Source organism: Sphaeramia orbicularis, chromosome 12, assembly GCF_902148855.1.
Source record: "Sphaeramia orbicularis chromosome 12, fSphaOr1.1, whole genome shotgun sequence".
Classification (NCBI taxonomy): Eukaryota; Metazoa; Chordata; class Actinopteri; order Kurtiformes; family Apogonidae; genus Sphaeramia; species Sphaeramia orbicularis.
Genome location: NC_043968.1, coordinates 24,213,192 through 24,230,778, shown reverse-complemented (window position 1 = coordinate 24,230,778; position 17,587 = coordinate 24,213,192). Strand labels below are relative to the sequence as shown.

Sequence of the window (17,587 nt, the reverse complement as noted above, 5' to 3'; positions counted from 1 at the left end):
GAAGGGCGGTGTGGTAGAGAGGTAAAAGTGAAAGCATAACGGGTTAGTAGAATCTGAATTCAGCTCTGTATCTCTGGAGACACTGTCAAGAGTCAGTGGTTCATGTTTAACACTTATTAATGGCAGAGTTAACACGCTTTATGGGAAAACATTATACAGTGGAATGGCAGAGGCAATAAGGTTGTGATGTTGAGGCGGAAATGACCGTTTTAATGGAGCGGTGCTTTGCACTTTGGCGAAAAATAAACCCACCTAAAGCACAGAGGAAGAGCCATATCAGGACAGGAGAAGGCTATAAAACAGCCCTGACTGTGAAGTATTGTGAGCCACTACCAGGCACTGGATATACAATTAATTATCGCCTGGCTCACTAGAAACATGGAGTCAGGACCTGCCATGTGGTTTATGGTAGCAGTAGGTGGTAGCATTGATTTGAGTTGTAACTGTGATTTGGAATTTTCTGCTAGATCTTCCACTAAACTCACACACAGACCCTTGAAGAACTAAAGGAAAACCAAGTGGTCTCTTCTAAAATGACAATACCCTATATGTATAGGACACAAGGGGTCACTGAATTGTTAGATGAATAAAGATATTATGTAAATCATATGCTGTCGCCTTCACATGCAGATCTGAACCCAGTTGAACTGTTAATTTTCTGTCCAACATGATGGACAGCATTCTCCACCACTATCATCAAAACAGAAAACTATGGAATATCTTTAGTTAGAATAGTGTGTGCTGCTCCAGTAGAGTTCACACACTTGCAGAATCAATGGCAAATCACACTGAAGCTGTTCTGACAATTTGTGGTGGATCAAGACCTTTCTAAAGGAGTTTAAACACCAGCAGCCATTAGCTCACTTAAATAAAATATGAACCATACTTAGTTTTACCCCTCGGTTTAGTTTGTTTGGTCAGCTCTGAACACTTCAACCATATTAAGGTGTTGACCAAAACAATCAGATCCAATCACAACCACTGGACCCAGAACGGTTTGGTTCCCGATGAGTCCTGGAGTGGTTCCTTCATAGTAAGAACATGATCTAACATCAATATCACCCAACAACCACGTGAACTCTTGAGGTTTGTTGAATATTTCTGTAGTTAGATACTTTTCAGACTGGAATATGGAGAAATATGCACAAACTGTAGAAGCTTGAATAGTAACTAGAAGAATAATACTTATTATACATAAATATTCACAAGCTCAACATCGGACCTTCTTGCTATATCTAACCCCCCCAAACACATCTTACCAATTAACTGAGTTAAGTTTTTACATGGTTTGTGGTGATGCATTTTAGCTCTCTTGGAGTTTGTGCTATGTGAAAAGAAACATGACCAAAGGGAAATTCTAAAAATTTACAAACTCATCAAAACATTCAGTCAACAAATTCTACATCTAAATATGCACTTTATGTTGGTTTCTCCTTTAACTTGTCACTCGTCTGTATGGAGACAACACATGAACATAAAGATCTACGACTGGGATCAAATCCAAGTACTTCCCCTTGAGAGACAGCAGCATTAAACACGCAACCACCACACCACCCACTACTGAAAAACTACTTCATAATTTATATTACTGTAAAAGACCTCATTTCATTTCATTTTTAATAACACAGAAGCACAGACACAGACGAGCACCCACAAGGCTCCAGTTTCAGCAACGCAACATGCAGTTTCACAGTCCATTTACTGTTACCAAAAGGCCATGGACACATCAAAAGTTGCCACAGTGCTCTACAGTCTGGCCTAAGGTTGAAGGGGTCACGCACCACTGAGTGAGCCCGTGACCTCATGACTGTATTATGATCACTGGGTCTGCTTCCAACTGCATTATTTATATGCCGCCGTAAAACCACCAAAAGCTGTGTTTCAGTGAATCCCAAAACAGCACAAATACAGGCTGAGTTATTCTGAAGGAATAAAATGTGTCACAAGTTAAATCTCTGGGGTTTGAATAATTCAGATGACGGAACAGGTCTTACAAGTTAATTCTGGAGAGAAATACATTTGATAAATGGTGTCCAAGGGTGTGTTCTCCTATGTTTTTTTCCCTCTTTGGGAGCTTTGTAAGATGAGTCTGATATGCAAGTGATCACCCCCTGGTGACTTAACCAAAACGACTAAAATCCCAGGGGTCACAGGTGTGATTTCACCAGGGCCACCCAAGTTAAACAAGCCTGAATACATGACAGTGTAAGGCAATGGTACCCAAACCTGTTCACCGGTATAAACCCACAGAATATTCTTTGTCTTGTCTTGTCTTTTCTGCCTACATTCAGTGGGCTCTATACACAGCCCCACTACTTCCTGAACTTCAGGTGGGTCCTTTACTTCCTGTCTTTCATTACTGGACACACTGATTAATCCAGGTGTGCCTAATTAACCCTTTCAAGTCACTCCAGTGGACAGTTATTCTCCAGTTGTTCTCTTGTATATTAATGGGTTTTGTTGTTTTAGTTCCATATCAGCCAACACAGTGGACACTTACGCATCATCTCATATCCTGACATTCACACCATTACTGTAATTTTGCCATTCTTCATAAACCTGATCTGCACGAACGTGTTTGAGTGTAAATCAATTGTTATTTGTTGGACAAGAAGGGTTTTTTTTACACATTATCTCGATGAAGTGAGGAATTACTAGCATTAGAATATGTTAAAATGTGAGAAGACATCAGATTAGCAGTATTAACCATGTTTTTATTTCACTGTTTTCATATCCCTCTCTGATATTGGGTTTTAAACACGTTTCTTTACTTCAAAAATTAAATGCATGGACATTTTTGTAACGCCACAGAAAAAAAAAAAAACTCGATCACATTGTTTTTTTCATGCCTAAGGAGGAATAAAAACACTGAAGAAAAAAATCTTGACAAAGGTTCTCACAATTAATGCATGAAAGGGTTAATCAGTAATCACAACAAGAAGTAGCAGATACACCTGCATTAATCAGGGTGTCCAATAATGAAAGACAGGAAGTAAAGGACCCACCTGAAGTTCAGGAAGTAGTGGGGCTGTGCATAGAGTCCATTTGCAAGTTCTAAATCAATGCTAACTCTTAACTGTGTGATAATTAACTGCAATAACTAAATAAACTGTGTAAAAGCTGCTCTTTGATAGTGTTACCAGATTTGTTTATATTCAGAGCACAGAGCTGCTCTTTTCATACGTCAAGGAATGTGTTTAGTGATAGTAATAAAGCTGTGATTTGGTGTTATATCCCCTGTATTTGCTAGCAAAAACAAGTATATTAGAAAGCAATTGTTGCAGGACTCGCTTGTTGTAAGGTAATTGGACAAAAAGTCGACCGCGTACATGCAAGAAATTCCCTCATGGGGTGCTTCTGCTCAAGTAAACATACAGAAATATATGAGGAGGAGTAATGATTTCCATTTGGCATTTTATTGGCCCTTACATAAGCTTTTAACGGACACAAATGTAGAAAAGAAGAAAAACCGACATGTCTGGATTGAAAAAAAATGTGGAAAAATAATGAGTGCATAGATGCTGGTTGTGGGTACTGATGAGTCTAAATGTGAGGGCTAACCGCTCCAAAAAAACATGTGTGCTCGTTCTGTTAAGCGCCCTGTAAAAGGTTGTGCCAAGGGAGGGTACTGCAACAAACCGCCACCCAGCATCCCACCAGAACAAGCTTTTCATCCAGCCATCTGCGTCTGAGGGTTGGTTTGTGTTTTCTATTTGTTTATCAAAAACATTCAGGAGTGATCCCTTAAACATAACCCGAGGGTGGATGATTGATGCTATTTTCTCCAGCATCCCTAACTTTCACGTTCACATTCACAAATATTCACACCTGAAAAATTCCAGTGCGACCACAATGTCTTACTGTCAACTCTTAATGTTTTCCCACATGGCAAAGGATTCGAGCTATGCAGATGTTTGATCTAAATGTAAGAGGAAAACAGTGTAATTAAAAATCTCTATAGGGAGTCCATGGTTAAGCCCTACAAACTGTTTACTTGTAGTTTCACACTGGAAAAAATCAAAATCTTACCAAGTGTATTTTTCTCATTTCTAGTCAAAATATCTCATCACCCTTAAAATGAGACATAATCACCGAAAGAATCACTTTTCAGTGAGATATATGAACTTATTTTTAGACAATAGATCTTGAAAATCTTGGAAATCTTACAAGACAATTTTCACATGTTCCACTGGCAGATTTTTTTGTGCTTAATTCAAGATTTTTTTGCTCAATTCAAGAAAAAAATAAATCTGCCCGTGGAACCAGTGAAAATTATTTTGTAAAATTTCTTGAAATTTATACCCACTCTGATTACTTGAGTGCAGTTGCTGTTGAATTTGGGTTATTTCAGAATGAGCTAACTTTGTTCCATGATTTGATGTTTCTTTTTGTTTTTGGGACACGTTTGCCTTATGGGCAGGTGAAGTGCATCTCCTGGACTCAAAAAAAAAAAAAAAAAAAAAAAATCTGGAATGACATTTTTTTGTTTTTCTACCAATGTCAATATGCTGGTGAATTTGCATGATCATTCCAAATAAAGATACAATCAAAGAAAAAAAAAAAAATCTTGAAATAAGATTTTCAAGATCTACTGTCTAAAAATAAGTTCTTAAATCTCACTGAAAAGTTGCTCTTTGGGTAATTAGGTCTTATTTTAAGTGTGATGAGATATTTTGATGAGAAATGAGAAAAATAAACTTGATAAGATTATGATTTTTGCAGTGCACCCTCACACCCGCCTCTTTCCAGGTGCCTCGGAAGTGTCAAGAAACCTAGTAATCATGCTGATACTGATCTACCACCACTGCCATGTAAGCCCTGAGTCAATACCACAGAGACCGCTAGCTTGACTCATAATATCAGCAATCATCCTCACAGTGTGATTAAAAACATCATACACATCCACACAAAGCACTGGCCCCGGTTAGCATGTGTTATGAGATGTGTAAAGATGTTCGCTCCATGCCTGGTCTGACACTTTTGACACCAGTTGTTGTGGCTTTCCCAGATGTTTCCTTTCAGCTGTCGGGGTCACGGTTAGATACCCCATAAAGAAGTCAGAATAGAGAAGAAGAGAAGAGAATAGAAAGGTTATCTGTGACAAATGCGGAAAGAGAAGTGGGCCAGGTGTGTGTGTGTGTGTGTGTTAACTCACTCCTGATGCTTTTCTCATTATAAAGATCACAGAGAAAAGATACAGTGAAAGCAAAGTAGAAGCAGAGGTGGAGCATGATGAGGAAAGGGATGGAAAGAGAAAAAAACAAGAATATGACAAAGAAGAGGGGATAAAGGTCAAAGGAAAATACCAGTAAGTGAGTTGGAGGGAATGGAATCAGAAAAAAAGGCTCCACTTAGGGGAGACAGGCAAAGGAGGCCAGGGAAGGAGTGAGACAAGAATGCTGGGAATGGGTGAGAGCAGAAAGACAGTGACGGGAGACGCAGTGGAAAAAAAAAAAGTGCTGGGGTGATGTGAAAAGGAGAGAATGAGAGAGAATAAAGGAAGGAGGGAAGAGGGCGCTAAGAAAACAGAGTTGACAGAGAGAGCACTGACAGACAGCTGAAGAGAGACAAATGGAGGAAATCTGAGGTGGAGGTAAAGCTGATCTACACAAAACCTCCTGTATGTGTGTGTGTGTGTGTCGTTTAGATCAGTGTGTACATTCCCTCCTTACTGACCTTACTGTAACCTACAACAAGCATCAGGTGGAGACAGCACAGCTTCAGGCAGATTCAGAAAGGATACTGTCATCCTGTTTTTCTACAATATGGAAATGACTTTTAAGTAGGAACAGTTAGGTACGTTACATTTTGCCATATGAATAATTTATGTGTTGATTCAGCAGGCGGTTGGCTTACCTTAGCGCAAAGATGGGATAAAGATGGGGGCAACTCACTGGATAAATGTACATCAAAAAAACATGTAAAGACCTTCTATTATGCGTGTTCATTTGACTCTGTGTTTCCTTTTCTTCTTTTATGACTCTGAACAAGTGAACAGTCTCTCTCTTGGATCATTAGCAAACCTACCTTTGAACTAGCAGAAGGCCTGGAGGCTGTGTGTGTATGTGTGTGTGTATGTTTGTGTGCATGTACTGGTGCCATACCAGTCTCGGAATGAACACAGGGCAAGTTTTCTTCCACACGCACCCTTGTATGTCGTCCTGCATCCAATCAGAGCCATGATGCAGAGTCAAAAACATCAGAGAGAAACCTCAGAGTGGGATGACACAACAACAGGGCACGCTTTGCTCACTTTAATCTCAGTTATTTGAGTTATGGAGCTTTAACACAGAGTGAGTTTGTTGTAACTTAAAAACACAGTGCAGTGACAGCAAACATCAAGCCGCCTTTGAGCGAGGCCCAAATATCCTCAGCTCGGGACCTTTCATGTGGATAGGACATGTAATTGTATTGGATCTGCAGCTCTACTAAACAAAAATGAACCTTCAAATACCTCTACATTGACCTCTTTGTTGAATCTACCTACAGCTGCTTACTACAAATACAAGTCATGTACTTCAACTTGTTTTGCAGTGAGTGTTTTGGAGTGAACACGGTGACTGTACATCCAGGGGAGGGTATTTTTAACCGGTGTGGCTGTACTGTAAACACCGGCCGCTCTGTGTGTTCTCACTCCAAGATTTAAACACCGCAGCCAACAGCAGACTCCCTGCGGCACGAAAGCCAATGAAATACTGTGTGTAAGACAAAAACGACAGGGAAAAGGAGAATGTAAGAGCACTGGAAAGCATAATATTGTCTCAAATATTTTTCCTATTTCAACCCAGGGGTCATGAGGAATCTCAGCAGTGTTGGGGAATGTTATAGAAGTAGAATCACACGAAACACATCACGTCAGTTACTCAAACACAAAATAATCTGATTTGTGAGGCCTATTTCACATTTCTTGTTTAATTTGATAATCTTCATTCAAATTCACGTGTTGGTCCAAAAATCACTTCCACATTCCTAACTTGTATCTGACAGACTGTTGACCAGTAGTTGGGTCAAAACATAGTAATGTCCCGTCAGAGAGCGAACTTTAATTGATTGCCATTCCAACATTTAATTCAATATAAAGTAGCTCCTTGTTTTGGGTAATCTCTTATGGTCCAACTAAAGCAAAAATGAATTTAAAAGTAAAAATGTGGGTCATTTAGCAACAATAATCTGTCAAATTGTCTCTAAAATGTCCTGTCAGACAGATTTCAAATACTGTGTTTTGACCCAGTTGAAGTAAAAATGGAAATGGAGATCACGATAAAAACTGCAGCAGCAAATACAAGCTGCATAATTTTATTGTGCGTGTGACTGGCTCTAACCAAGACAATTTTCATGCCAACTTCCATGTCATTCTACACTCAAGTCAAACAAGTTGCAGTTTCTTTTCCAAGAATGCAATTTTGAATCAACATGTACCAAACAACGATTCCAGTGTCGTCACAGATCCTTTTAAAGAACGCTGACACTGGCAGCTGGAAGAAGTGTAAATATAGCAGTGCTGCTTTTCTTGCTCGTTAGCATTCGCACCTCTACACGACAACAGCTCTTCCAGATATGGAGTCCGGCACACGGCAAGACGGACCACCCATGACTAGGACACGTTCAGACACCCCCTCCTCCTCTTTCTGCTGGAACACACTGGCCCCCTCATGCACTCTCTGTTCTCTCTGTTGTTTCAGCAGTGAGGCTGAGCCACTAAGGAGCTGCTGGACAGAACCATCATTACTCCAGTTTTTAATGGGTTATGTAGACCGGTGCTCAGCTGCTGAAACTTAAAAATGTGGGTAATTTCTTCAAATTCATCTGAAGCTGCAACAGTTAATTGTGTAAATCATTAGATGCTTGGAGAAATCACAAATATTGGAATATGAATATTAGGCTTTGGACTGTTTTATCAAATTGAGCATCACTTTATAAACTAAGACATTTTGTTTATTTATTTTTGCTAACCTATCCTATTCGATTAAACAGTTAACAAAGCATACAGACCTGATCAAAATCTTAAGACCAGCTGAAAAATAGCTAGAATTTACCTTTTGCACATTTGGATCTTAATGAGGTTTTAAGTAGAGCTACAATATACAAAAGCAAGAAGGGGGAGTGAGACAAAAAGCACTTTGAAAAAGTAATTTATTGAAAACAACAAGTAAACTGAAATAGGCTGTTTATCAGCTGATCAAAAGTTTAAGACCGCAGGGTATAAAAGCCAAAATCTGCTCAAAATTCTCATTTTCTGTCGGGCATTCACACGGTCATGCCCTCCTGATGGCTAAAGCTAAGAAGCTTTCTCTTCTTGAACGTGGTCGGATCGTCGAGCTGCATAAGCAAGGCCTCTCGCAGCGTGCCATTGCTGCTGAGGTTGGATGCAGTAAGACAGTCATTCTAAATTTTTTGACAGACCCTGAGCATTATGGAACAAAAAAGTCAAGTGGTAGACCCAAAAAAATTACACCTGCGCTGAGCCGGAGGATCCGATTGACTGTCCGTCAAGACACAGGGCGGTCCTCGACCCAAATTAAGGCCCTTACTGGTGCCGACTGCAGTGCAATAACCATCAGACGGCATCTGCGGGAAAAGGGTTTCAAAAAACAAAAAATGAATTCAAAGACCTCATCTCCTACAACACCACAAAACTGCCTGTTTAGACTTTGCCAGGGAGCATCAAACATGGGACATTGAAAGGTGGAAAAAAGTTTTATTCTCTGATGAGAAAAAATTTAACCTTGATGGTCCAGATGGCTTCCAATGTTACTGGCATGACAAGAAGATTCCACCTGAGATGTTTTCTACCTGGCACAGTGGAGGGGGTCCATCATGATCTGAGGTACTTTTTCATTCAATGGAACACTGGAGCTTCAGGTGGTGCAGGGTCGTCAAACGGCGGCTGGTTACGTGCAGATGTTGCAGCGGGCATCCCTCATGACTGAGGGCCCTCGTCTGTGTGGTAACAGCTGGGTTTAAAAACAGGACAACGCTGCAGTTCACAGTGCTCGCTTGACGAAGGACTTCTTCAGGGAGAATAACATCACTCTTTTGGACCATCCCGCATGTTCCCCTGATTTAAATCCCATAGAGAACATTTGGGGATGGATGGCAAGGGAAGTTTATAAAAATGGCCATCAGTTCCAGACAGTTGATACCCTTCGTGAAGCCATCTTCACCACTTGGAGCAATGTTCCCACCAGCCTCCTGGAAACACTCGCATCAAGCATGCCCAAATGAATTTTTGAAGTGATTAACAAGAACGGTGGAGCTACTCATTACTGAGTCCTACTGAGAAAATTTTTTGTTCTGGTTTGGAGAGTTTTTTGTAATTTTTTGAGCGATGGTCTTAAACTTTTGATCAGCTGATAAACAGCCTATTTCAGTTTACTTGTGTTCAATAAATTACTTTTTCAAAGTGCTTTTTGTCTCACTCCCACTTCTTGCTTTTGTATATTGTAGCTCTACTTAAAACCTCATTAAAATCCAAATGTGCAAAAGGTAAATTCTAGCTATTTTTCAACTGGTCTTAAGATTTTGATCAGATCTGTATAAATGTATAATGAAAATAACTGTGCACAATTCAAGGCTTTCAACAGATGCACATATGATGGTGATTATATGTATTTGTGATTGTGTGCTTAAGTGCAAAAACCCGAATAAATAAATGGTATGACCACATAATACATAATACATGATCATTTTAATGTGGGAAATTGCACTTCAACAGATGCTCTTTCCAACTGTAAGGACGAGGTCCGGCCATAAATCAGCCACTGGGACAACATTCAGAGTGCAGAATTCGGGCCACAGCACTCAATACACAGAACTGACACAGAACTGAGAAGTAACATGGCACAATGTTGCATCTAACATGTAGCTCCGCCCACCTTCTCCAGCCTCAATCTCAATGATTGCACAGAGCAAAGAACACCATAAAACAACATATAGAGTATTTAGAACAATAATTCCTCTTCTATACTATATACTATCACTAATTTGTCGTTTCTTCCATCTATTGCTACAGTACTGTGGTAGAAACATGTACAAACGGATGCACTGAAGTATACACCATCGTCATATATGACCACAGTACTGTGGCAACAAGAGGTGAATGAGTTCATGGAACATTATCCATGATTGGCTCTAGTACAAATGCTGACATTTGATTGGCTCTAGACAATAGACAAACCAATATTTCATGTCACAGTACTGTGGCAGTAGCCAGTGCCTTTTTTTAATTCCCATTACCATTAGTGCTCCATTACTAATCACTATGAAAGCTTGTAAATGTTGCTGTGATTTAAACATTGTGTGTGCCTGGAAATGTAGAAAATGTGAATGCAAAAATCCTGCTGAAAAAGCACTTGAAGAAAAGTTGAAAAGTGGGAACAATACAGAGAAAAACAAAAAGAGGGAGAGAGAGAGAGGACAGGAGAAAGAGCCAGTATCAGGCCCACCCAGAGAAACAGAAGGAGTGTGTTTACATTCTGCTCACTCAAACTCACTGGACTCCAACATCTATCCCTGGGGGCATCCACCTCACTTTCCTTATTTTGAACACACCCGTATTGTTGCCTTGAAGTTTTATCACACCATAGCTGAGATAGATGCCCCCGAAAAAGAATAATATGGTACAACAGGCTGTGATTTTGTCCACAATGTACACAAGGGCAAACCTGAATTGGATCAACAGGATGGTTTGTGTCTCTAAGTGGGTGAGTGTGTCTGGCACTCAACTACACTTCCGGAAAACACTTGCTCTTGTTCACAAGCAGCAACATTGCAGGATAACATTTCACTGACATCAGAGCCCACGAAAATAGCAGCACAGCTCATGTATACAGTGAACAGCATTTCTGAGATAAAGGCCCATTCACCATATACAGTGTGAGTGTATTCTGTTGACATAACAGAGGGCATATCAGGGTACAGTAGACTGACAGAGGACAAAGATAACTGCAGAATGAGTTTACAGTGGGTACTTGTGGTATCTTAAACATCCACCTCAGGGCATTTTGCACAGTCTTTGTAATTGTAATAGACAGATATATGCTGTGTGTAAAAAGAAAGAAAAGTACTGGACTCATATCGTTCTTTATTGATTTATTCGTCTTCCGTACTGTAGATTTCACGAAAAAGGTGTGATGCAATTTTCCATTTCACCTCCAAAAAAAAAAAAAAAAAAAAAGACCTGCAATTACCCACTAAATAAGTCCCTGGGCTGTGTGATTTGGACAGATGCCAAGACTCTTGATGCATATGATGATTCCGCATCAGTGGTGGCGTTGCTGACACTTCATTAAAGCCCAGTCAACTTAGATAAGTTTGTCATTCCATCTCCTCATCTGGGAGTGCCAGAGGCAGTGACTGATGCAAACTGTTGATAGAGAGTACAACAGGAAGAGCAAATATCTCACCTTGTTCTCATCTCAATCACAGAGAGGCCAAATAGGAAACTATGACAGGCAAAATTGTAGATAGATTAAGCTGTTAGGTGCTTTGGAAGAGTGTGAGTACAAGTGCGAGATAGTTGGACTTCCACTGCTATCTGCTATCATCTGGGAGAGCTGTGCAACTTGAAGGTCATTCTTGTAAACTAGCCTGATAACACAAAGGCAAACACACGGAGTGAACACATAAAATACTGCTTAAGTCAATGGAAACTAAGTGATCTACTGCCAAATTTTATCATTTTATAAATTGGTAATGGTTTCTGTTCTGTGCAATCAGAAGAAATTAATATGTATCTCTTATCTTGTTAATGGTTAGATTAACTAAAGATACTGATATAATAATAATTTAACCTGGGAATTCAGCATAATGTTGAGCCAATGCACTGAAAACCGTCCGTTTGCCAAATAAACTCACAAACTCCCATTTCTGGGTTTCATGTTCAACAACCTCCACATAGTAACAGAATTTCTGTATTTGTTCATTTATTTACTTCCCAGACATAGACGTAACTAAGGCTACAAATATTCGTGGACACTCCTGTGAAATGAGGTGTATCCTATTGTGCAGCCAATTCCTGAGGGATTATCTATCACAATACAATCAGACTGTTGAGATTAGACCAACTAATACTGAATTGTGTCCAAAATTACCTCGTCTAGGCAGCCCTAATGGTGCCCTTTACACACTATTAGATCTAGTTCATTACTCAGCAAAAGAAAAAGCACTTGAACTCGCTAGAGAAATCCACCAAAGTTGCTGCGTGCACCCGGTACTGTCCAGTTCCATTTTATTCACTTTGTAGTTGTACAGCAGCTACTGTACAGCTGTGAAAAATGGAACCTCTCAAGACTAAGCTGCAGATCAGATTTGTTTCAGCAGTGCTTGTCTTAAGACTTACTTGGACTTCCTCTTTGGCTCTGCAAAAAAACAACAGCACGACTGGTGTCCTCAACAAACACAAGACAGAGGAAACAACAAATCCCTTCTTTTTCTCTCCTTACCGCTTATCCCCCTTATTTATTTATTTTTTTAGCACTTCTGTCATAATCATTCTGCAGACACAGCACATCCTGATGCTGATTCTTGCACTTCTTGCGGTGTATAAATCTGGCGATCAAAGAATTTCTGATTTATTTTACTGTTATGCTGACTGCATGATGTTCTGTATGACAGCAACGAGAAAATAATCATAACAGAGGCATGCACACAGCTATATATTATTGCTGATCAGACAGGTGGAAATTTGTCACCATGAGAACCTGAATTTGCAAGGTAAAAAAAGCTTCCCAAATTTGGAAAACTTCACCCCTGTAAGGATGTCAGACGAACAAGCCGACACATGCTGGGACTACTGAACTCTATACAAGGGGGTTCATGTGCACAAACAAGCATGCAGTCATGCACTGCACACACATTCACACACTCACATTCAGCGTCCCACACTTGATCCTGCTTGATAATAGGACTCCAAACAAAACAAGGAGTGTTGTTTAATGTGAAGGAGTAATGACAGCGTTTACTCCACCTTCTTTCCCTTTTTGCTCTGAAAGCTCAGAGAGTAAAGCTCTTAAGGGACTACACAACACAATTAGACAGACTAATTACCCCCTCCATACCACCCATTCCTCACCCACACTGACAGGCTGGGGCAGGCAAGAGGTTTCTGTCTGCCTGGAACCTTCCCAGGGACAGGGACTGTACTGATGGTGCATTTCAGCCAATTTAGCTCATATTTACTGAGCCTTATTGTACTGAACAATAGCTGAGCTCACACTGACCTACAGTGATAGGCAGACTGTCTCTAATACATTACTTGAAAGGCAATATAAGTTAAACAAAAATAGTAGGGGATATGTTAAGTATCTAACTGATGTGAGGAAGTCTACATTAAGAGACGGAATTTCAGAGTGAGATAGGGGATGTGAAATGGCCATAATTCAATTCTGCTTTTAGCTTCAGCTTTTCTAGATGCAAAGCAGGATCATTTTGGGACTCCAGTCACATTAACAAGCTGAAAGTCAAGCTGAAGTGGCCAGTTCAGCAGCAGGTTAATGATGAAACACTCCGGCACCCCCTACTCGTAGTCACCCTGCAGGCGATTCAGACTCAGTCACGGACACACTGTGAGGATTTAGAGGCAGAGCAGCACTGACCCGTGCTTTGATGTCTCCTGCCCACGTTTCCTTTAGGTCACGAGGAAAATCAGCAGCTTTGTTCAGTACAAGAAGTCTGAGAGCCAAAATATGAATCAGGGTCAGGGCGCCTTATCATTTTTTTTGTCTTGTATCTTAAGTCTTGTAACGGTAGAAAGAGGAAGGGGGGGGGGGTGAGGAGTGATTAACCGGACAAACAGGAAAGTTTCAGTTTGTGCTCTGACAGCTTTGCATGTGGGATGTCTGAGGCACTGTTCAAACTATTTGGCGGGGAGTTTTGAAAATCGCCTTCTTCCTCAGGACAGAGCGACCCCACCTTCTCTGTTGCAGTCTCAGATATACAGCCAAACATTTCTGCAAAGAGGGAAGGACTTGGCACAGGCTGAGTTTAGGTATGGTGAACCGTTTAATGATCTCTGCATGTCTATTAAAACATCTGCTATATCTTGACACTGTTGGGGGTATTAAGAATATAGTCTAGAGGAGAGGAAGCAATCTATCTGAAATATTACTCTGCACAAGGGACAAAATGTGGAGAAAAAATAAAAAAGTAAAAGAGTGTATTCAGACCATGCACATCTAATCATTAGGGCTTCTCAGGTAGCACCCATTACCCTTGTATTAGTTTCCTTCCCTTTAGAGAAGCAGACGCAACTTGCCATCTATGTAGGGTCTTCATACTTCAGTGAACACAACCATGCCACTCAATTTACTAGTTTTAGCACACACACACACACATACACACACACACACAGTCACACACACACAGACAGATCAGTAAAGTATATTTTACTTGAATGGGCAGCATGAGGTAACACACTGACACTGATACATTACTCATCTAATTTCCCATTTTGTTGATGACCAGGAACCTCTGACATCATCCCACCAAAGGACATGTGACTCATCACTATGAGCTCCAACTCCGTCTAAGTGCTAGACAGACACCTGCTCAAACCAAATAAAGGACGGCAAACACAGACACAGAGAGTGAGCAGTCACGAGCTTGACTGTGTTGGCTCTTTTATCCCTGACACCTGTGGAGCATCATCTCTATGCTGCGTGCAAACACTAAATGACATAATGACCCCGTGTCTCTGCACTAACCTTGCAGATCTTGCTCTCCTCTGTCTCAGCTCTGGACTTCCCCTCAGGTGTCTTCTCCTGCTGGAACTCAGACTTGACTGACAGCTGACAGGAGAGCCCCGGGGCGCCGTCACCTGCCCTCAGCTCCTGCTGTCGGGTCATGTAGCCTTGTGAGGCGGCCGCCCTGACCGCACTGGGGATGGGGAGAGCGGTGTGCACCGGCTTGGTGCCCACTGCAGAGGGTTGCCTGAGCTTGGAGGCTACGCCAACAACCGGCATGGTACTTCCCAGGCACAGAAATAATAACACAGGACTGGGTCCAAAAAAGTACCGTATGGAACGGAAAAAAAGGTGGCTGCGTCTCCTCCTGATGTCAGGCACAGGAAAGAAAATAAAACTCAAAAAAAAAAGAAAAGAAAAAGAAAAATGGCAGTTGCCTCTCAGACTGAGAGGAAAGCAACTGCGTTCATTCTGTAGCCTACAGCAAGCAGGACTCACAGAAACTGAGAGAGCTTCTCCTTCCTCCAGTTCATTCCCTCCTCCTTCTCCTCCCACAAGCAGCTCTCCTCCCACCCCTTCCCTCACTCTCTCTTTCCCTCCCTCTCTCTCACACTGTCAGAAGTGTACCACTAAGTCAGCCAAAACAGTTCAAGGGGACGTGAACTCCTCTGGAAGGTATAACCACCACTCGGCGAAACCGTGATTACAGAGACCTGATTGAGCGTGTGTGTCTGTCTGTGTGTGTGCTCCCCAACACAACTGTCAAAACAGCTCTCTTTTCTTTTCTCTGTCCCTCTCTCCCTCTTTACTCTTGCCTCATGCTAACACTGAACACTAGAAATAGACACACTCTGATTCTACATCTGGAGCTGCTCCGCCCTTTGATCAGACAAATAGTAAAAATATGAGAGCAGAAAAGGACCTCAGAAATAAGACAGTGTATGACTGGAAAAAAGTCATACAAAAGAAGATTTATTATCTGCAGGTTTTCTCTGCTAGAAAAGACCTTTTCTTTGTCAAGCCTGAACGCAGTTGCTCAACTGGTTTCTACAGCTAAGTTGCACTTTGCCTCAAATTTGAGCACCCATTCTCTCTCTCATTACAGTCACTCATTCTTGGCAATACACTGCACTTTCCTGTTTTTTTCTCTTACTTGTTTTCAATAGAAACAGGTATGGTAGAGAAATTACTAATTCTAGACACAGATAATGAACTCTGGAAGCCTTTGTGTCAAAATCAGACATAGACGTCAACTTCTGATTTACCTTTAGAATTGTATGTAAACCTAAACACATATAACTCTAAACCCAGGTTTATTAATTGTTTAAAGTGATAAGCTAAAATATGCTAAATGCTACATTATGTAATATCCACAGTTTGTCTTCTAAATATTTCAAGGTTCAGCTTTTTTTTTTTTTTTTTTTTTTTTACAGTAGCTCAGAATAGACTACTTTTTACCACAAATGGCATCCAGCGTTAAAGTACATCACTGTCATTTACTATATTTGAGTGACAACTAAAGTTTATATCACCTTGATTTAAAAGCCCAGAGGGAATTAAACAAAGCCAAATTCTATTGAGGTCCTTGTTTTCATGCTTTTTGTGGCCACCGCAGGGAGAATGAGGTGAAGCGAGAGGTAATCAGTTGATTGTAATCTGTAATTTGACCCTTAGGTGTCACAATATCACAAACTGGACCTTAAAAATATGGTTTATGCCAACACCACTAAATAAGGGATTCATCAAGAACAAGAGCAAGTCTTTAGATTATTAACATCTGAAGGAGATTTTCTTACAAATCTTATTTTGTAAATAACGAACTGGGTCACAGTGAAGTTAAAAAAAAAAAAAAAAAAAAAAAAAAAAAAAAAGGTCGCCACAAAAACTGTTTTGGGGCAACTTGTTTTTAACATGAAACACAGGCTGTATCATAATGTTTATCACTGGTTGGAACAGCAGGAGGTAACAGTCTCTGACCAATATGACAAACCACAGCACAAAACCCTCTGCATTTATACAGCCAAAGTAATGAGTCTCTTCATGTCAGTGTCAGTTAGCATTGCAGTGTTTTCTAATCATTTGGTTTCATTAAGAGTTTTGTGTTTCACTGTATTAGCTGGGTGTAGTTCATGGCATTACAAAAGATCTGTCAGGAGCATTAATGCAGCACAGATAAAAAATCTGTGATGAAGAACTTCCTCAAAGACTACAACTGTACTCAGCTTCAGACACTGTATGTAATCCAACAAATGTTTTGTTGCTTGGTGAGAGACAGATGAGCCATACAGCATATTGAGAGTATTAACCGGACACAATATGACATGTAGCTGTTTTTTTTTTGTTTTTTTTTCCTAGAGGCTCCCTCTTCTGTGTGAGACATAAAAGGCAGTGAAAGTTTTATATGGAAAGGCTCCATCTGGTTCAGTTTAGAGAGGCGAGGAGATGTGCTGGAGTCAGAGGGGCACTGTGGTGTAACAGCAAACCGGAACTTTTTAACACAGCATCGTCCAATAAAAAGAGCAGGGGAAAAGAGGAAAAGCAAACAAAGGGCTTCTCTCACAAACGTGACCTGACCGCTAATTTAATCACAACACCTAAAACGGGTTGTCCATTTAGATTTCAGCAAACTAAATATCAAAATGCTCTGACCTTTACAAGAACAGGGCCAAATGTCAGGGTAAAAATTTCCTACAGGAGTCAGTTAAGTATGACATGATTATTTTACACATCCGTGCTTCCTCCTCTACTCACTTTCAGAGTGTTTGACAGTCAATTGCCTTAATAGGGACACTGCTTTCCTAGCCCAGAATAGCAGCAGCTCCTCCTTGTTTTCAATCACGCACCAGGGCCTATCATGACAAGCCTAAACCAACAGGATACCACGTGAATGAATGGCATGATTCCAA

At 40.6% G+C, this 17,587-nt stretch overlaps 1 protein-coding gene across 6 annotated transcripts in view; it reads right to left on the bottom strand.

Moving 5' to 3' along the window:
* The window catches only part of nav3 (neuron navigator 3), a 187,387-nt gene extending 172,227 nt beyond the window's left edge, over positions 1–15,160 (bottom strand). For 5 of the 6 annotated variants that reach the window (XM_030149179.1, XM_030149180.1, XM_030149182.1 and 2 more), the window contains exon 1: positions 14,703–15,160. In XM_030149179.1, coding sequence (XP_030005039.1) covers positions 14,703–14,960 — 258 coding nt within the window. In that variant the 5' untranslated portion in view covers positions 14,961–15,160. The remainder of the gene's footprint in view (positions 1–14,702) is intronic. The other variant, XM_030149183.1, reaches the window with a different exon arrangement.
* Between the last annotated feature and the right edge of the window lie 2,427 nt (positions 15,161–17,587).